Source organism: Orcinus orca, chromosome 14 (genome assembly GCF_937001465.1).
Source record: "Orcinus orca chromosome 14, mOrcOrc1.1, whole genome shotgun sequence".
In the NCBI taxonomy this organism is placed as follows: Eukaryota; Metazoa; Chordata; class Mammalia; order Artiodactyla; family Delphinidae; genus Orcinus; species Orcinus orca.
This window is the reverse complement of record NC_064572.1, coordinates 6,458,289-6,479,958: the sequence shown is the minus strand read 5'-3', so window position 1 is coordinate 6,479,958 and position 21,670 is coordinate 6,458,289. Positions and strand designations below refer to the sequence as shown.

General features: G+C 47.0%; 1 protein-coding gene across 1 annotated transcript in view; it reads left to right on the top strand.

Moving 5' to 3' along the window:
- Window positions 1–21,670, top strand: part of FMN2 (formin 2) — a 315,362-nt gene that overhangs the window by 30,548 nt on the left and 263,144 nt on the right. Inside the window, exon 2 of the mRNA XM_049696985.1 lies at window positions 4,531–4,697. Coding sequence (XP_049552942.1) covers window positions 4,531–4,697 — 167 coding nt within the window. The remainder of the gene's footprint in view (window positions 1–4,530; window positions 4,698–21,670) is intronic.

Below are 21,670 nucleotides of genomic sequence, written 5' to 3'. Positions count from 1 at the left end.
TCTGAGTCCCAATGCGTACACTACTTTGTCTGTGCCCTCCAACAGTAGAGTCTCTGTTTCCCCCAGTTCTGTTGAAGTCCTGCAATCAAATCCCGCTAGCCTTCAAAGTCTGATTCTCTAGGAATTCCTCCTCCCGTTGTCGGACCCCCAGGTTGGGATGACTGATGTGGGGCTTAGAACCTGCACTCCAGTGGGTGGACTTCTGTAGTTAAGTTTTCTCCAGTTTGTGAGTCACCCACCCAGCAGTTATGGAGTTTGATTTCACTGTGGTTGTGCCCCTCCTACCGTCTTGTTGTGGCTTCTCCTTTGTCTTTGGATGTGGGGTATCTTTTTTGGTGAGTTCCAGCGTCTTCCTGTTGATGATTGTTCAGCAGTTAGTTGTGATTCCAGTGCTCTCACAAGAGGGAGTGAGAGCACGTCCTTCTACTCCGTCATCTTGAACCAAATCCCCTATATCGTATTTTAGATTCTACATATAAGTGATATCATATGGTGTTTGTCTTTTTCTTTCTGACTTACTTCGCTTACTATGATAATGCAAATGGCATTATTTCATTCTTTATGGCAAAATAATATTCCATTGTATATATGTCGCAATGGAACATTACTTGGAATATTCCAAGTAATTCCAATAATACTTGGAATGGAATACCACATCATCTTTATCTATTCATCTGTTGATGGACATTTAGGTTGCTTTCATATCTTCGCTATCGTAAATAGTGGTGCTATGAACTTCGGGGTGCATATATTTTTGAAACATTTTTTTGGAGATTTGCCCAGCAGTGGAATTGGTAAGTCATATGGTAGTTCTATTTTTAATTTTTTGAGAAACGTCCATAGTGCTTTTTGTTGTTACTGCACCAATTTACATTCCCACCCACAAAGTATGAAGGTTCCCTTTTCTCCACATCCTCTTCAACATTTGTTATTTGTATACTTTGTGATGATATACCTGGCAGTTTTGATGTGAAAGGAAACCAAGAAATGGGACAGTAGCTGGCGGTGGGGAATGATGTGGGCTCATGGAGATTTTTTTTTACAGTTTAAGCATGTATTTGTGATTCTGGAATCGTCCAGTCTAGAAGGGCGTGTTCATGATTCAGAGAGAGAAGGAACAATTAAAGAGTGAAGTTCCATGCATGCAACAGGGAATTAGATCCAGGACACAGAGGGAAGAACTTGCTTTTGTCTGGATCAGGGTGTCCACCGTGAAGCGTAGGCAGAGGAGGGTGCAGGTGTGGGTGTTCTGCGTATACAGTTTGTCCCAGATCCTTGCATTTTCTCCGTAAATTATTTGAGAGGGTCATCATCTCCTCATTGGAAAGAGTGGGATGAGGGGGGCGACTGGAAGCGGAGTCGAGAATGCAGAGCAGGGTTGGGCCTGATTGACGTTTATAGTCAAGATAGTAAAGTGAGAACAGGCAGCGTGTGTGTCTTTCTTCTGTGGTGTTGAGGTACTCAGGTGCAGGCGGAGGGAAGGGTGGGCCAGGCTGGAGTGTGTGTGAGTTGCCAGGCTGACGTGACAGAGGGAGAGGGAAGTGGGGGCCTGGTTGTGGTGTGGTGGTGGAGCCTGGGATCGACCGGCATGGGTGGCAGTAACCATGTAACCGTGACTGATTCAAGGCCCATGTGGAGGATGAAGGTTTACTGGAGATTCTAGAGGCAGAGCCGAAAGAGTCATGTTGGGGATTAGATGTCCACATACTGGTTCACTGGTGACCTGCTCTGGGCCAGGCCTCCCTTGAGGTTCTGGGTGAAAGTGGTGAACAGACACCAGCATCTGCTGAAATGGAGCTGACACTCCGTGAGGGGGGGTGGCCCACGGGCTCGCAGGAGCTCAGGGCCCAGCTCTGGAGGCTGAAGGGAATAATGGGACAGGGTGGTAGGCGCTGTTTTAGGGAGGGTGGGGGAAGTGACAGTTGAGAAGACATGTGGGTGAGTGAGAAAGTGTTGGTCATGCAAGTCCCGGGGCAGAGTGCTCTGGTGCAGGAGCGCCGGGTGGTGCCCAGGGAGATGTAAGAGGCAGCGGGAGGTGGGGCTTGTGTCACAGCCTCAGCCCGAGGGGGACAGGGAGCCCTGAGGGCTGAGTGAACTTGGATGCGGGCCTGGCGCAGGCGGCCCAGCCAGGGGATGGACGGGCCAGGTCCTGCGGGGTGAAGGCAGGACTCATGGTCACGGGTGAGTTACCTCCATGAGCGTTGGTGACGATGATAATGGGGTCGAGGGGAGACCAGGGTGTTGAGTGAGGAGGTGGAGGGCTTAGTGAGGGATGGAAGGGCCAGAAGGAGTGGACGCTGCAGGAATAGGGCCAGCGGGAGTGTCAAGGGCGCTGAGTGTTTGGAGGAGTCACATTGTTTGAAAGTGCTTGTGGAATCAAGAAGTCACCCCCACTCCCTGTCCCTAAGCGTGTGGGATTGGACGTGACATATTCATCCCAGAGGCCTGTGAGAGGAAGGCCTGGGGCATCCGGGCTGTTGTGAAGGCAGGGAGGTGAGGGCAGGGCTCCCAGCCCAGGGCGAGTTTGCCACCAGGGGGACACTCAGGGCTGTTAGAGCTGGAAGTGCTGCCAAGGGGGAGGTGCTCTGGTGAAGGGTGTTCGCCCTCAGGGCACGAAGCTCTGGGGCTGTGCTTCCACGCTGCTCCCCTACCACTGCTCATAAGGTTTTGGCTTGATGAACACATACACGTTCATTCACTCTGGGACACACACACGCGAGATCCTGTCTCCCTGTTTTACGTCGTATACAAGATTGAGTTGTAGGAAAGAACTATTTAGCTTTCTGGCCATTTGCAGAGCTACTGTAAGATGGTCTGCATAAGATGGGTTTACTGTTATGACAATTACTTGAGAACTGAGGGATGTGGTTTCCTAGGTGTGTGGGTCCAGTTAGGTGCAGGCAAACTTAAGTTATGTAGGAAAAGGAGTTCAGTTTCCCCTCAGAAAATGTCCTGGGAGACCTGCAAATGCTCTCTAGTGACCCACAGGAACGGAGAAAACAGAGAGCCTCTTTTGCCCTGCTTTGTCATTCTACGTATGAGAGGTAGATTTTGAATTTAGTTTTATTTTACAAACATAGGAAGAGGCACTAAAATTGCATGGAAACCATCCTGCAGAACTGAACATGTATACGTTTGAAATTTAGATGTGACTGATGTGTAGAGTGAGGGCTGGCCCTGCACAACCCCAAGCTGAGAATGCTTTTTACATTTTTAAAAGTTGTTCAAAACCAAGCCAAACCAAGGAAGAATGTGTAGCAGAGACCTTAGTTGGCCCTTAAAGCCTAAAATATTTTCTATTTGGTCCTTTGCAGTGAAAGTTTGCTGACCCCTGGTCTAGACCAATATTTCATTTCCAGTTCTGACCATGATGTGAATGAGTCTTTATCACAGAATCATAACATTGTATTCATTCAGAATTCCTGAAAGTGTTCATTGGTTCTTCTGTGCTAGCGGACAGGTCTGCAGGATGTATGCTGGCTGTCAGAGAGTTCATGTTATGGTGAGGGGGTAGACATTAAACAAATAATTAACTAAAGTAATTAATGACAAAGAGGAACTCTGAAGGGAGCCGGGAGAGTGCAGAAGGGGGTCACTGGGAGCTTTTCTGGATACGGGACTTTACTCTAAATTTGAAGACTGAACCTGCTGATAGAGGAAGGGCCGGAGCAGCGGGAACTGAGTGACTCTGGAGACTTCCTGTTTCCTCCACTGTAGATGATTAGTGCAGAAGCCAGAAAAACCACTCTCTGAAGGATAGTGAGTTGAGAGTCAGACAGATGAGGGGCTGGCCTGCGGCTCTCGGCTCTGGGTGACCAGTGAGAGCAGACGCCGGGTTACCCCCTCATCGCTCTGCTCTCCCCGCGGCCGGGACTCAGAGCCACGGGACCAGGTGGGCCTGGGCCGCAGCCAACGCTCTCGTCTCCATGTGCCTCTCTTCTCTTGTCTCTCTTTGGGAAGTAATAGAAACCTCAAGTGTAGACCTACCCTAGAGTGATGTTTCTGAGGCTCATATGAGAAGATGTTGAGTTTCTGTCACTCTCCTCTTCAGGGAGGCATTTTCTGTGGGCCAGCCCTGTCCCCTTCCAGTGGCTGGTGCCTGCCTCCCTGCCCACCCCGTTCCTGCCCCCCGACAGCCACCCCTCAGACTATGAGGCAGCCACTGACATTTCTTAGCCTAAATGGTGACTATTGGCTGCCTCCTCAGAGAGCCACCGGCCGGTTGACAAAGAGTGGAAGGAGGATTTCCAGTGAAACCCAAAAGGCTGGGTCTTCTTCAGATGGAAGAGGATGTAGGTCCCATCACGTGTCCCATTCTCTTTGGAGGCGGGGAGGTATTGTGGGGATGGGAGAGCGACCCAGATCTGTCCTTTCCCATGTGGTACCCAGGCCCACCTGCAGAGTATTCCCTGTGCACGGCAAAGCCTTGGCAACAGTGCTACCCCAGCTGTGTTTGTCGGCCCCTCCTCCGGGAGTCTGAGCCAGGACACCTGCCAGTGCACCTGCTTAATGACCGTGTCTCCCCTGCAGGGCGGACTCTGCTGGAGAAGCTGTTCAACCAGCAGGAGAACGGGCCTCCAGAAGAAGCAGAGAAGTTCTGCTCGCGGATCATAGCCATGGGTCTCCTTCTTCCTTTCGGTGACTGCTTCAGGGAGCCGTGTGGTCAGGATGCCCAGTCCAGCTCAGCTCCGTTTGATGTAAGTAGGAGAATTCACAGAACTCAATGGCTGTGAAGCAGATTGCAGTGGAAACAGCAGCTCTGATGTGTGTCTACCAATCGCCCTGTAATTTAAAGACCGGCATGGGATGCAGGCCTTCCTGCCCCTGCCACTCAACAGCTTAGCACATCTGTTTCCTTTATGGCTAGGGTATTCTTAAGTATACTTGCCAAACCTCCTTTTCTTAACAGATGGCCACTCTTGGCAGTTTTCTAGCCTGCTTTAACCAGTGATGGTTTTTAAGTTGCTCTGAGTTGGTATTTCTGACTTAGCTGGTCATGTACATACCTTCAGAAGCAGCTCTGAGGGCAGGGGCTTTGTTCCCAGAAGGCAGCAGGTTTATGCGGGCTTTGGAGCACTATTCCTGTGAGTTCATGGCTCATCCAGGTACTAACTGTTGACACGAAGCAGCACTGTCTGCTTCCTCCCCAGCTCCCACTCACCAAGAGGGTTAATACTTCAGAACAGTCATTCTCAAGCTGTTTGATAACTCATACCAAATAACAGCACAGCTGGGTTGTTGCTTCCAAACCAGAGTATTGCTCATCTTTCTCATGTATGTGGTACGTGTGCGACCCTGGGGGTTGTAATGAGCAGACTTTTTCATGAGGAAAGTGGAGTCTGCTTGGCTCCCTGTGTGGAGCTCGGAGTGTATGAGGCAGGGGACAGGTCTCATCCTTGTAGGTTGGTTACATCTGTGCCCTGCTTCTGACCGCACTCCTTCTCCCCTGTGTGTGCGTGACTGAAAGAGGGGTTTGAAGATGATGGAAATGAGCCCTGGCTGAGATCAAGAAGTGATAGTAAATAACAAAACGTCCATATGTGCCTGTTTTTCTTCTTCCTGTTCTTTACCCATCACAACTGTGGTCTCCCTTCAGTATTAGGAAAATAAACCACATAAAATATTATGAGATCTTCCTGATACTTCTCATGTGGAAGAAGATTCCCTGGGATGTACTGTGACTTGTGAAGCTTCCTTCTTAAGATCAACTGATCTATCTATCTATCTATCTGTCTATCTACCTATCATCTATCTATCCATCCATCTATCAATCGTCTATCTGTCTGTCCATCTATCCATTCATGACATTGCAGCTAACCACTGCTCGGTAGATCTTTTTCTTCTATGAGAAAAATTGGATAATTAAATTTTCCCTCCCTTTTCCTTTTTGAAATGTGTGTTATTACAGGTACAGAACCTGGGGACAGTTGTGAGCTAAGAGCTTTATTGAGCTGTGTTCTAGGAGATACATCAGTTTGCAACTAGGAATTAGAAGAATTATGGGACAGACAGAGGCAAACACTAGCTGTGCCTCACACTTGCTTTTGGATTAAAACTATTCCCAAGTTGACTGCATTTTCTTCCCTTAAAGCTCAGAAATAAAGTCTTATCAGTCAATAAATGTGGAATTGGAGTAAACTGAAAAGAATAGAATAACCCTTTTCCTCCTTTTTAAAAAAATTACTGAACTAGCTGTTTCTTACCTCCTACTTCCTCCATTCTTGTGTTAGAGAGACTAGTAACCCCTCCCGGCCTTGTCATTTTGGGGGGCAGCCAGCTATGGCATAGAGAGTGACAAGCAAAATGAATGCAGTCCCTTAATATGGTATGAAATAATTCTCTCAGAGTGGGGAATTTCTTTTGCAAGTTTGTGCGGTTGCATTTTCTTACTTTATTCATTGGCTCTGTGCTACCTTTCTACTTCCATGCCAAACCTAACACAAAACAAGTAGGAAACATTCTTCCAGATACTTAAATGGCAGTTCAACAGCAGAAATGTGCATTTATTGTATGCATAATTGAGGATTTTCTGCAAAGCTCAGAAGAGCTAACAGTGCAGGGAGTTATGCAAACTGAGGCATTAGTGAGGGAAGGGGGAGGAATGCACTTTGTGTAGGGAGAGCAGTTTCTGATAATTAGCCTCTCTGCTGGTTGCCAGAAGGTTGCTGCTAGGAGGATTTTTCACCAACAGTTCTCTTGAGGACAGTTGCCCTTTGAGACACCACAGGAATAAGCTCATGACAGGTCCTCTTCCCACCCCTAATTTTGCTCCCTTCCCTGAGAGCATCCCCCTTTATCTCCGTCCACACGGAATTAGAGCCCCAGAGTTTGATCTGGAGATCTTTTTCATGCAGTTTATGGATTGGCCTACTTCAGTCAACCCTCTTGATTCAGTTCCATGTTATTTTATACATTTTTAGGGCCTAACATTTTGCTTTAGAGATGCTATAGAAAATGTGAAAGAATTTCACATTTTCTCTCACATTTTACCTTGGTTAAAACTTCAAGAATACTGAAAAGCAAATAGTTTTGAGTGATAATGTTCATTCATTCATTCACAAATGTTTACTGACTGCACTCTCTATGCCAGGCAGTGTTCTAGGCTCCAGAGATGTATTAGTGAGCAAGAGAACTAAGATTCCGGTTCTCCGTATTTACATCCTGTTCACAGTGGAGCCAACGGAGAAAACACAAACATGTAGTGGAGGTAATGGACTTACATCAGATTCTGATAAGTGCTGTGAAGGAAATGAACCTGTGGAATATGGTCAGTGAAGGGGGGGTGGGGAGAGTGTAGAAGGAAGCCCCGCATGTAATGTCAGGAGCCCTGACGGGAGGTCAGAGGGAAGGTCCCCCCAGGAGCCCAGAGGCAAGTGCAAGTGCCCCGGGGTAGCGCAGACACGGCCTGAGGACGGAAAGGACTACAGAGCCAGGACGTTCAGGGTCTTGAAAGCCATGGAAGGATAATGCGTTTTTTTAAGTGGGAGCTTTTAGAGGGTTGTGCAGGGGAAGAGCGTGTTTGTTTTGTGCTGCGCGTGGCTTATGGGACCTGGCCTTGGGTGCTGTTCCAGGGGCTGAAGCAGGAGCTGGAACAGCAGGGGGGCTGCCGCAGGAGCCGAGCGAGAGCCAGTGGAGGAGACAGAGGGGGCGGTGGGTGTGGGAGGGGTCCTGCCCTGCTGGTGGAGCTAATGGGACCTCTGGGGCTTAGACGAGGGGGGCGATGGAAAAGGGAATCAAAGATGCTGGTGCTGGTCAAAGGTGCTGGTCTTAAGTGTCTGGTGTGTGTTTGCGCCGTTTACCGAGGCCGAGAAGATAAGCCAGTTTTAGGAGGAAAGTATTGTAAGGACAGAACCGGTGTTCATTATGTACTTTTCTTGAATAAAATTCTGTTTATTTAGAAAACTAATAACCTAGCGTATCACCTGATGAACAATAGGTTTTGCTTTCTGCTGAGTGGAACGTCATTGACTTAAGGCCGTGACACTTAACCTTTCTTCAGCCACTGAAAAGGGCTGACAGCCCTTTTCATAGTCACATTTTCTCAAATCAGAAAGAAAGATTGAGCTCCTTTAATAGCCCAGTAGCATTGCCATTATCCTCACCTTTGCTTTTTGCTTTGTTTGTTTCTTTGTGTTTTATATCTCAAATAAAATTCTAATCTAGAGCAATTCTGAAGATAGCAAGGGAAAATATAGGAATAATCCTCCTGCCTGCAGCTTGGTAACATGTGTTGTTGAGTTGTGGATTGTATTCTTTGTGGTCTGAGGAGAGACTTTCTTCTTTTGGAACCTGTTTTACTCATCTGTCAGGTGCGAGGGAAACTCTCTCTTGAAATATTTAGCGTGGTTTCTAAATCCTTAGAAATAGCAAAGCATTCACTATTGTGACACACCACATACTTGAAGTTTTGGGCCACGGCCCTGCTACCTGTGGACAAGGCATCTCAGCCTGCTGCCCACCACGGACCCTGGCTCATTGCCCCTTAGGTGTGGACGGAGGTCATTTTGCCAGAGTACGTTCAGGATATGGTCCCTTAAGACTCCTTCTCCTTAGAATGCCTTTATTCAAATTGAGACCCTTTTTCTGGGTCATATTCATCAGCAGCTGTTTTCAGCAAACCACAATTATCTTACGTAATTGTTGATTATCCATTAGCAAGCTCTTCTAGGATTTCTCCAGTCATAACTATGTCAGGTATCACATAATCTCTTTACATGACAAAAAATAAAGCAAGTATACATGGCCCAAGGATTTTGGCAGGATTATATGGTTTTATCTACCTAATCCTTTAAAACAGATCTTAAACGTCTTTCTAGTAGAATATTTTTGGATGGGCTGTTTTGGGTTTGGCAGATCTGCTGATTTTGGTAAATATGTAGTGATCCCCATGTTTTCCACATGGGTGAAAGCCTTTGGTGTGTGTATACGGACATAGGTTTGGAGGAGTATATTCTTGAGGCAAGAATTACGGAGAAGGGAGACGTGAAAATCCAGGCCAGAAAGGAATAAGAGAAACGTGATCTTGAACCTGTTGAAAAATGTCATAAATCAACACCAAGAGCAGCCACTTCCAGAAATCGAATGAAATGCAATCTCCTCACTGTCATCTGTAGCCAAAATGGAGACTTCAGTGACAAACAGAAATGATCATTTGTATTTAAATTCTTTTTTTTTTCAGAGCAAGAAGAATACTTAGATGCTGTTTAGTCAAACCCACACGAATATTTTCCTGAGGAGCAATAAAAGCTATGACAATGTCTTTTAACTCTGAGAGAGCATGTGTGTATATAAAGCTGTATTTTTACTTTTGAAACATTACATACAGTATTAACTCTCAGAAGTTGCTTCATTTGAAATGTGGTATTAAAATTATACTTAATTTTTAGCCCAGCTTTTAAAATTATTTTAGCTGAAATATTTATTTTCCCTGCAGACTTCTCTCTAATGTCAGCATAGAAGTCAGTAGTAAAATGGAAGATTTTATTTTCTGAATTCATTTAGTAGCCATGTTTTATATCTGTTCCGTTACCTAGGTGATCGATCACTGCATAATCCATTATAAGCAGGGTAACAAGAGTAGATTGAATCTGTAATGCTTTCTCAGTTTTACTCACACAGTTTTTTTTTCTTTTTTTAATTTGAAGGACTTAGAAATGTCTAAAGCACCACCTTCCCATGGTGACGAGAGCAGAAGGGCTGGGAGACCAGCAGCGGCCCTGCCCCTCGCCTGCTGCCTACTTTCAGTCCCTCCCTGTGTGGTGCCCCCACCCTTGTTTAGCTGGTGTTGATTTCTGGTGTTTTAGTCTTGCTGATGCAGTTATCCACATTACTGTCACTTTCTGGGTGTCCCTATTCCTCCCGGCGTGGTTCCCGTTGCTGTCCTAGTTCCCTGTGGTCATTGGCTTTGAACATGAAACAGTAAGCTTTCTGATGTGTCGTCGTTCCGCCAACACCGGGTTCTGTCTCCGGCCACCCCGCCTGTTGTTAGCTCCTCTGCTGACCCCTCCAGCTGGTCCACGCTGGGACTGTGCCAGCTTCCAGCAGGTGCACTTTCATCCTTAGGGCATATTTTTATGGTTACTGTCTTATCTGTAAGTTTATTCTAAAAGTTGAAGAAGATATGCATACTGTAAATATTGCCCAGATGAGGCAGTTCTGTGCTCTGATTTCATTTCCTTCTCAACATCCCAATATCACAGTACCTAGGACACTCAAACCAGGATGTTCCTGGCGTCAAGTTCAAATGGATTCTGTTATTTCAGTAAACAGTCACTTGCTCAGAAGTATCCCATATTTAGTTTAGTTTTCATTTGTTTTATCCCTTTCTTATACAGGGAGCCTCCATCCAGTGCAACAAAATTTTTTATTGTCTTTTTTCTTCTCTGTTCTTTCTTTTTCTTTTCTTTTCCTTTTGCTTTTCTTTCCTTCCCTTTCTTTTCTTTCCTATTGGGAGAAGACACATGTAACTTTCTTTGCTTTTTTCTTCTCTATTCTCAGTATCTTGGAGTTTTTACTTCATTCTTACTGTTTAATGACATTCTTTTGTTACCGAGCCCAAGCTCCTTCTGCACTGCGAACGACAGATCAGTACTTCGGGAGATGAGCTGCTGGATCAAGGAATAACGACTTTAATCTCAAAGCTAGCCCAACGAGAAATTGGCAGATCAGCGCCTCAGAAAGCCATCTTCCCTCCTTCCGATTGGGGCTCCTTTTATACAGAATGGGGAGGGGCCCACTGTGGGGCAGCCAATGGCTGAGCGGGCCCGCTGTTACCTGGAGTAGGAAGGTGCGATGCCAGCCAGCGCCCGGGATTGAAGAAGTACTGGCTGTCCCAGCAGCGTCGTCCTCCAGCTCTTGATGGAACTAGGCACACAAGCGGGGAGACCGCAGTGGCCACGTGGAGGGGGTTGTTGCCCGTTACTGGGATCGCTGTCTGAGGTGCTGGCACCTAGGTCTCAGCCCGGCACTGGCTTCACCAGTCAGTTCGTGATCGCTGAGGTGGCCCGGGAGCTAGTGTCCCCGGAGCGGAACTCCCTCCTGCCTGCTTGCACAGTGGGTGGGCGCAGGCGCGGGGCCAGGCTGATAGGCTAGGCCCTGCCCGAGCATGCAGAAGTGCGGTGGAGTGGCGCCTGCGCCAACCACCCGGCCAGCGCCAGGGAAGGAGGAGGGAAGGGCCCATCACGCTTGGGGTTCGGGCTGGGGAGGCCGCTATGACACTTTGAATTCTCCTTAAGACGCAGTAGTCTTAAGCAGTATGTGGTCTGAATGTGTATGTGTCCCACATTCACATCCAGGGATACTTAATGTGATGGTGTTAGGGTGGGGCCTTTGGGAGGAGCTGAGGTCATTAGGTGGAGCCCCAATGATGGGTTAGCATCTTATGAATGAGACCCCGTCACCCCTTGCACCGTGTGAGGACTCAGGGAGAAGGCACCAGATGTGACGCAGGAAGATGCCGTGGCCCGAATATGCTGGCACCTTGATCTTGGACTTCTAGTCTCCAGAACTATGTAAAAGAAAGGTCTGTTGTTCTAAGGCACCCAAAGTGTGGTTTTGTTAAAGCAGCCCCGAATGATCTACGATAACTGCGGATTTCCTCTTCTAATTTATTTGTTTATTGAGGTATAGTTGATGTATAGAATTATATAAATTTCAGGTGTAACAACATAGTGATTCACAATTTTTTTTTTTTCTTTTTTTGCCATATACGGGCCTCACTGCTGTGGCCTCTCCCGTTGCGGAGCACAGGCTCCGGACGCGCAGGCTCAGCGGCCATGGCTCACGAGCCCAGCCGCTCCGCGGCATGTGGGATCTTCCCGGACCGGGGCACGAACCCGTGTCCCCTGCATCAGCAGGCGGACTCTCAACCACTGCGCCACCCGGGAAGCCCAGATTCACAATTTTTTAAGGTTATATTCCATTTATAGTTATTATAAAATATAGGCAATATTCCCTGTGTGGTACCATGTATCTTATTTATTTTAGATATACCATGTATATCTAAATATATAAATATAAAGATATACCATGTATCTTATTTATTATAAAGATATACCATGTATCTTATATATAAATTTTTATATATTTTATTTATTTTATAAATTTATATATATGTTATTTATATATAAAGATATACCATGTATCTTATTTATTTTATACATAGATCTCTTTTAATTTAGATCAGGGTCTTGATATGCAGTTATGATTTACATTTCTTTCACCTCCTCCCCTTTCTCTTGCCCCGCCCACCCCTAGTTACAAGGGCCACACACATTAAAAGAAAGCCTCTATTCTCAACTGACTTACATTGACTTAAATAAGACGTGAAAACAAATTATTGGAGTTTAGTGGTTGAAATGGGCTCTAGTCAGGCTGTCCTGGATTTGAGCCCTGGATTTTCCACTTTACTGTGCAAACTAAGGAAAATGGCTTAATTTCTCAAAGTTTGTCACTTCTGTAAAATGAGGAGTGATATAGTAGTTTCTGCGTGAGAAGAAAGCATGAACACAAGTAAAACTTTTTGCACAGTATGGGGTGTACAGTGAGTGTTGGATGTGTGCAGTGTTATTGTATTTGGGGTCCCAGTGGAGACATGCACAGTAGGGGGAGCAAAAAGGGAGGGTTGACTGAGTCCCCTTGTAGTTCGGGAGGTAGTACTTGGGGAAGGGCCTGAGGGTCCACGAGGAGTTGACTGCGGGGACCGGCTACAAAAGGAGTGTTTGTGCTCGCCATGGAGATGCAAGTGACCATGGAGTACAAGTGGTTCTGGATTGTAAACTGGGAGACTGAAGGGTGGAAAGGAGGCCAGACGTGTAAACAAGGACATTTATGTCATCCTGGTGATGCTTTTAAATAATTTTGCGTAGTTAAACCATAAACAGATTGGCATTTATAGAAGAAAAAGTATTTTGGTGGCAGAATGGTGGAGAATGGATTGAAGAAATTTAAAATTAGGGTCTGGGTGGTGGGTAAAAGTGACTAAACTGAAACAGGGGCAGTGGGGAAGGAAAGAGACAGATGTGGGGAATATTCAGGTTTTACCATTGTCAGGACTTGACGTTTGATTGGATGCTTTCCTTGGTTTCTGATTCACACCTGTGGGTGGAGGGTGATTCTCAGAATGTGAAAGCGAGAACAAGTTTCAGGCAAGACGGTCATTTTCGTTTGGACATCTAGAATTCACGACTCCTTGGGACATTGTGGTGACAATTCTGGAGGACAGAGGAACTGGGGTTACTAGCATAGGCCATGAGTTATGTGCTAAAAAGGTAAGTGAATAAACCTCGTAAGTCAAGATACAGTGGAGAGAAGTACATTGGGGTAAAATTCTTACGGACAGTGAAGAGCAGGTGTAGAGAGACTAGAGGGAATGGATTCGCGGGAGGCTTGACTGAAGGAGATCCTTTAAGACCTGAGGGGCGGAGCTGGTCTCCTGATTCTGAAGTCCAGTCTGTGGAGTGATTAGACCTGAGGGGCTCAGGTGTTGGCTGAGGCTTGATGCCTCCCAGGATGGTGGAGGACGTTTTGAGAAGCAGGTGTGGGGTTGTGGGACAGGGAGAGGAAGGCGGGGCCATGAGAGGAAGGTGGGACCTTGAGAGGTAGGTGGATCTGTGGGATGAAGGCGGGGCATCAAGAGGTAGGCGGGGCCTTGAGAGTTGGGAGGGGCCAAGGAGGCAGGCCAGGGTCCCCGCTGAGGGGGTCGATGATGACACTGCCAGGTGAATGGGGCTTCAGAGGTGGAGAGGAGTTTGCACAGGGTGGGCCTGGAACATTCTCTAGATGATTCTGGAGGCCTAGGTTGTGCGGCCACGTTGTATTAGAGGAATCAGGAAAGTCACCTTTCAGCTCAGCTGTCACTTGCTTGGCTTTCACATCCACCTTGTCAGTTACCGTCTTGGGTCTTCAGTCCCAGCTCTTCGCTCCAGCCTGTGGTTCTCAGTTCAGGGCCACGGTCCTTCCAGCGTGGGATTGGCAATGTCTGAGGATATTTGGTCGCCACAGTGGGGGAGGGGTGCAGCTGGCATCTAATGGTGGAGGCCAGGGATGCTGCCCAGCACTTTACAGGACCCCTCCCCCAACAGAGAGTGTCCAGTACAATGCCAGCAGTTGAGAAACCATGTGATGACATTTGACCGTATCATATTCCTACGTAAAGCCTTTTTAGTTGTTTTTCTGTCCGAATGAAGCCCAGATTCCTTGGACCTCCATGACCTGCCTGCTTCTCCAGCTCGTGACCCACCTCCCTTTCTGTTTCTCCAAACCCTGTCCTTCACCTCCTGAAGTGCTTCTCAGTTTCCCCGACTGTCCATGGAGCTGGATGAGAGCTCCTGCTTCTGCTCCTGAACTGTTACTTCCTAGTTTAGTTCACTCTCTGTCAGAGAATGCTCTTCAGAGTTAGATGTCACTCCTCAGACACCTTCCTTCACTACCAAAGTCTGTATTTTCTGTCTCAAAGGACCTTACATGTGTCATAATAGGCTACACACTCTGCATGCCCCAATGCACATTAAATCTTCCGTGGAGGTGTCTTCGTGATGGTGCAAGGCTGCATCCCTGTGCTTACTGTAGAAACACAGATGTACGTGAACGCAGGGATCTGATGTCCCCAGAGTGGTCAGAGCAGACTCTAGTCCCAGACTGTGGATTCTGGTCCATCTCCTTCACTTACTGAAGAGGTTGGAACAGGTATCCAAGGTCATAGGCTAAAAATTTTCGTGTATAATAATAGTACCTACCTCTGGGGACAATCTTGAATATTAAATGAGATTAACTGATAAAGCATTTACCATAGCACCTGGCATGTAATAAGTGCCCAGTAAATACTAGTGTTTACTATTTTTATTTCAAGTTTCTATCACAGAACTCAGCAGAGCTGTTCAGTAAATATGCTTTGATTTCACGAGGCTGGAGGGAAAGCCACGGTGACTGAGGAAGGGAAGACCTGCAAGATCTATTTTTTTTTTTTTTTTTTTTTTTGCGGTACGCGGGCCTCTCACTGCTGTGGCCTCTCCTGCTGCGGAGCACAGGCTCCGGACGCGCAGGCTCAGCGGCCATGGCTCACGGGCCCAACCGCTCCGCAGCATGTGGGATCCTCCCGGATCGGGGCTCGAACTCGCGTCCCCTGCATCGGCAGGCGGACTACTCAACCACTGCACTACCAGGGAAGCCCTGCAAGGTCTATTAAGTGGATTGTTTTGAATGATCAGGAGTTACCTATATTTCATAATCACGTGAACTTGGACAGAAAGAAGGTGGAGGATGGATGGATTTGCTCAGGAATTGCTTGGCTTGGGAACCGACTCTCTATTGGATCTCTGCTTCCAGGATTTTTGTCATTCTTCTTTCTTAATCTACTTGCTACTCTTGATTTTACTGGTGTAATTCCCACCTTCTTCCCACAACCCTCCCTCCCCACATCTTTCTGGAGAGAGTAGGAAAAGCTGTGGGTCAGATACCTGCCAGTTTGTGAAGGTGAGGCCATCATGCCCACTTAGTGGTGTGTTCATGGCCACTTCATAGTGACCACATGCTTCCCTGGGAAAGTGTCACATGCAAATATTGGCACATCACTTACTTACTTGTAGTGTCAACCTAAATAAAGGATGTAAGCTGAGGCAAGCTCAAATGACCAGAAATTGAGTTTATTGGGGAAATAGCAGAGGACTTGCAATTCAGGAAGTCGGTTGAGGGTTCAGGGCAGCTCTGTTTATGGGCAAGGAGTGAAAAGATGGGGCATCCAGCCAGAGTCCAGGCAGTGAGTTAATTGGCTTGAAGATGGGGAGGGACTCTTGGCTGGTGTTCACTGGTCAGGAGACAGGTTTCTGTCTTCTGTAAACCAGGCACTTAGGGGAAATCAGTCTCTTGGTTCCTCAGTTAGTTTCCTGGGGGTGCATGCGTGAGAGTCTCCATCCCCTCCTCCAGTTCCAATTCAGGCTGAAATCCTCTCGTGGTCACTTTCGCTTGCTCTGTTGTGTGTGTGTCCAGCATACTTTGTAGACAATGTGGCCTGAATGAAAGTACCGCTGTCTGCAAGGATGTCTGCTTTACTCAGAATTCCTGAGACAGCGGGACCCAAGGGCTAGAGGTTGGTTTATACCCAACATTGTTCTTTTCTCTCAGAGACTCTACCACGTGCAATACACTTAATTTTCTTGGCTGGATAATTCTTGTAGGATAAAATTATTGAAGGGAACAGTCAATAAATATAAACAGGAAGAAATCTGCTTACTATTCTTAGTTTTCTTCAAGGGGATTTCTTCATCCAATTTTATTTTTAGTTAGAAAAAGATGATTTCCTAAATAATATAAGTGGATTGTGTCAAGAAGTTCCACGTTAGTTTCTTTGCTGGCTGAACACTTGCATGGTTTTTAAATAGTTGTATTAGTAACCTTTCTTTAGCACAGGCTTGATTGTATTGTGGGTCAGATTACATCCCCTAGGATTGTAGTCATATGGTTCAGTGTGAAGGAGAAGGATTTTTTTCTCTGGACTCAATCATTTTATGATTGTATGTAGTAATCAGTATCCAAGATTTTATGTATATGAATTGAAGTAAATATATTTTGAGATTATTTTATTTTTTTGACCTGGTATGTGGTTTAATAAATTTCTGACATGTGCTGCTTTCTGTGTGTTTTATTTTAGAAGGCAAAAGAGCTGATTCCCCTACCACCTCCTCCCCCCATTATGCTCAATTCCAGAGTATTGTTGCAAAAGTAGGCATGGTATGGTTGTTATTACCTCACCACAATGTTCTGAGCTTAGAGGAAATGCTGCCAGGACTTTTATGGATTTCAGGATAATCCCCACCCATGAAGGTCATTGACATTCAGAAAAATCAAGTTTCAAAAACTCATTTGTGGGATTTCCCTGGTGGCGCAGTGGTTAAGAATCCGCCTGCCAATGCAGGGGACACAGGTTCGAGCCCTGGTCCGGGAAGATCCCACATGCCGCAGGGCAACTAAGCCTGTACGCTGTCTACTCTCTAGAGCCTGCAAGCCATAACTATTGAACCGTGCACCACAACTACTGAAGCCTGTGTGCTCTAGAAGCCCGTGCTCTGCAACAAGAGAAGCCACGGCGATGAAAAGCCCACGCACCGCACCGAAGAGTAGCCCGTGCTCACTGCAACTAGAGAAAGCTCGCGTGCAGCAATTAAGATGTAACGCAGGACTTCTCTGGTGGCGCAGTGGTTGAGAGTCCGCCTGCTGATGCAGGGGACGCGGGTTCGTGCCCCGGTCTGGGAGGATCCCACGTGCGCGCGGAGCGGCTGGGCCCGTGAGCCGCTGAGCCTGCGTGTCTGGAGCCTGTGCTCCGCGATGGGAGAGGCCACAGCAGTGAGAGGCCCATGTACCGCAAAAAAACAACTGAAGACGAAAAATTAATAACATTTTAAAAATATTTAAAAGTGTCTTAAAAAATAATATTAAAAAAACCCCTCATTTGTGGCAGTTACACTTTTTAAGTTAATGACGTACTTTTTTCTCGGTGGTTTGTTTCTGCTCATTTAAGGGGCATGCTATTCTGGATGCCTGTTTTGCTTTCTCAAGTGGCACTTTTTATCACTCCTTTGGCAAACTGGGTGATGCAGAATTCATTTTGAGTTTATTAGATGGACTTTTATTAAAATGGGTAACTCAGCCCAACTTTTCTTTCGTGATTTTCTTGTCTTTCTCCTGGATGTGCACTGAATAGTAATGAGTTGTGTGGGTGTGACTCGCATTTTGGTGGACTCCTTCTCCCATCCCAAGAGCCAGGGGGAGTGCAGAACTTGAAGGGCCCTTGGACCCAGAAGACACCAGCCAACCAGGAGCTTAGAGGGCTTTTCCTCCAGAGTTTTACTAGCCTTTGGAAATCTTAAAGATGATTTATTTCCTTTGTATTACTTTATTGTCTAGATGAGGGGTTGGCACAGTTTGTTAAAGTTGGCCAGAAGGAAGATATCTTAGGCTTTAGTAACTGTTTCACAGCGTCTGTCACAGTACCCAGCTCTGCTGTCATCCTGTGAGAGCCGCCATGGAAAACGTGCAGTGAATAAGCGTGACTGTTATTTCCTAACAAGATTTCATTTTCAAATATGGGGAGCAGCTGCAGTTTGCTGGCCCCTGGTCTATACTTAGGTAAAATGTAAAATGTAAATGTATTGTGTCAGTGTGACTTTTCCCTCCGTCTCTAACCATGTGTGGTCACCAGCCAGTCGCATAATAGTGACTTTTTTTTCATGAAAAATGCAGCTCCTCTCCCTGTGCTGTGTTGCTCACTGTCCCAAGGCCTGCCAGGTGGGCAGATGCAATGGCACAGTGTTTCGTGGGGACAGAAGACTTGAGTTCCGAGGGGTCATTTTGGCTGGACCACAGTGTCCAGTGTGAGGGGTGGGCATGGGGGAAGATTCTCGGTGGTACCCAGAGCCCTTTGATGGAGGCTTCTGGAAGACGGGTTTAGGAATTGGAACTCAATCCCGGGAGCGGTGGGGAGCCACTGGAGGGTTTTACGCAAAGGAGTGTTTTGTTTGTTTATTTATTTATTTTTTTACCATGCGGAACACTAAACTCTATTCACTTTATATATTTCACTGTTCTAAAGTATTTACTTCTTGCTTTGACAAAAGAATGAAAAATACCGGAGCACTGAACAACTCCTCTTTAGGAGAAAAGGGTTATATATACAGCTGCGGGGAGTTATGGTTCCTCCTTGACATATGACGAAAAACAGTAATAAAATAGTGCTTCATTGATCAACAAAGGGCTAAGAGCTGCAAGCATTTATTCACACTCTACATCAGACCCAAGAAACCCATATCGTAACCTCTGGCACCTGTCACGAGGACCTGCTCCATCTTTAATTAGACTGACTGGTCCCTTCCTGCAAGGCCAGACCACACAGAGTGCGGAGAACTTACACCCTATTTCACTAAATTCAAATTCTGAGCAACCTGCTGTCAGGTTGCTGAAAGTCAGAGACACGCTTAGTTGCTCTTGGCTTTGCCTGGACTGACAGTTCCATGGAAGGCTTCTGGGCCACGTGTTAACTACACCCAGGCACACACAGGAGCCAGCTTCCTGAGCCACAACTTGCCCTTAGCCAGGGAATTGCTTCCAAAGGGTCAGGAGGGTCCCCAGGCCTCACCCCCACTGCCCACCACCATCCACCCTGTTAGCAGTTAGCAGCTGTTAGCAGAGCCAGGCATGGCCCTTCCCGTGAGAGGGAGGGCAGGCACAAAACATGGATGCTGAAATCACAAAGCACAGACCTAAACTCAGCAGAGGAGTGTTTTAGAGACACCTTTCTGGGTGCTTGTGGAGTCTGGACCGAGGGGTGTTCTGTGGGTCTGACTTGGAGGCTGGAAGATTCTGAGGAAGATGAAGTGGGAATCCAGGGGAACGGAGGTGTTGCCCTTAGCTATGGACATGGTGCTGGGGATGAAGAAGGGGCAGTTCTGATGATACTGGTAGATTAGTGGTTCTCCCAATGAGAGCAAGCATTGAATCACCTGGAGGACTTGTGAGCACAATTGCTGGGCCCACCCCAGAGATTCTGAGTCAGGAGGTCTGAGCTGGGTTCCCAGGTGATGCTGCTGCAGGTGGTCCGGGACCACACTCTGAGAAACTCTGCCTTGGAAGGTCCAGATGACGAGCCTCAGGGATTTGGCTGATGGTATAAAGGTGAGGGAGAGGGCAGGAATAGGAGGGTATGTGCCCAGATTTCCGGCTTGGGCGACAGGGGAGAGGGTGGTGCTCTTTACTGTGTGAAGTACAGGAGGAGCAGGTCGGGAGAACAGTTAGTTCAGTTTAGGTCTTACTGAATTTACGGATAATCTCCTGAAAGGTACGCAAAAGTAAGTGATTATGTGTGTCTAGGGGTCAGGAGGCAGAGCCTAGGGGGAGAGAGATGGAGGAATCTTCATTTCGTAGATGATTCCCAAAGCTGTTATGCATTGAAAAGTGCCTGCAGGGTGAGAATCAAGCAGGGCCTTATGTACAGATGAACATTTATGCAACGGGCCGGGGGAAAACTGCACGCGGCAGGTAAAGAGCAGTCAGAGGTGGGGCAGAAAAAAAGATTAAAAAAACAGATTGAGTATTAAGTGATATAAAATGTTGCTAAGAGGTCAAGGAAGGGCAAGACTGAAATGTAGTCATTGAATTTGCCAAAGTTATCATCAATAACCTTGAAGATGTAGAGAGCAGTCTGGGTGGTGTTCAGGGGCCGCTGGCCTGGTCTCTGCAGGCTGAGGCTGGACGGAGGGTCTGGATGAGCTGGGGAGATGGGAGGGGTCAGCGCAGGTGTGTGATGAGAGCCAGCGGCTTTGTGTCAGGTGGGTTAGGAGTGGGGAAGGGGAAGTACCTTTTTAAAAAAAAGTTTGGGAGTGTTTAGAGCCTGTGCAGATGCTGATGGGAGGGATCCGATAGAGAAGGAGAACTGATAGTCCTGGAAAGCAGAGGGAGGGCATGCGTAGCTTAGGTGGCGGTTGGCCTGGGACACGGACAGGAACACCTGTGTGTGAAAACAGCCGTGGGAAGGGGGATGCAGTGCAGGTGGGCTTTCTAGGTGGCTCATGGGAAGGTGAGGGAGTGCTGGCGGCTTCCGCATTCGCTCTGCATTAGGAGGCGTCCACATCTGCACTGGGTGAGTAGGGGTGTGTGAGGCCAGATGTTTGAAAATGGTGTGGAAACGGTTCATTTGGATGCCCCAGAAGTGGGACTGAGGGCCCGCGGGAGGGATGGGAGTGCCCATGGAGGCCGGTGGAGGTTCAGGGTGGTGGGTTAATGTCGGCTCTGCCCCAGCACTGGGTGTGGCAAAGGCCAAGCAGGGCACGGATCTCAGGCTGGCTCTGTGCCGGGTGATGCCTCTGAAGGTGAGTGAGGATGGGAATTGGTAGTGGAAAGAGCTGATAGATGAGGTCACTCAAGCTCAGAAAGGGAGAGTGACTTACCTGTGACTGAAATACTTTGGGCAGAGCCAGAAATCTCAGTCTCTTGACACTCAGGTCAGTCATTTTTCCCCACACCACCCTGCCTCTGTGAGAGAAGGAAAAAATTCTTCCACTAGAAACAGGTTCTGACTTTCCCCATGTTCTTGGTGGTTAATTGTCCCAGCGCATTCATTAACTGTGGTTGGGTAATGAGTATTTCTTTTTTTTTTTAACATCTTTATTGGAGTATAATTGCTTTACAGTGGTGTGTTAGTTTCTGCTTTATAACAAAGTGGATCATTTATACATATACATATGTACCCATATCTCTTCCCTCTTGCGTCTCCCTCCATCCCTCCCACCCTCCCTATCCCACCCCTCTAGGTGGTCACAGAGCACCGAGCTGGTCTCCCCGTGCTATGAGGCTGCTTCCCACTAGCTATCTATTTTATGTTTGGTAGTGTATATATGTCCAATGAGTATTTCTTTAACAAAGCAATTGTGTGATTTCTGGGTCAGGTGAATATGCTGTCAGGAATCTTGGACATTTTTAGAAGTTTGAAAAAGATGTTGGGGTTCCATGTAAGTAAATACTGGGGATTCAAAGATGGAAGACGGCCTAGGAAGAATGGAGCTAGTATTAGTAGCCTGAAAAATCTGTATGGAAAATGAGTTCCCGAAGATGTACTTTAAATACTGCCCTGAAAGGAGAACTTTAAAAACGAGAATTTTCCCACGACGTTCCATACGACAACACT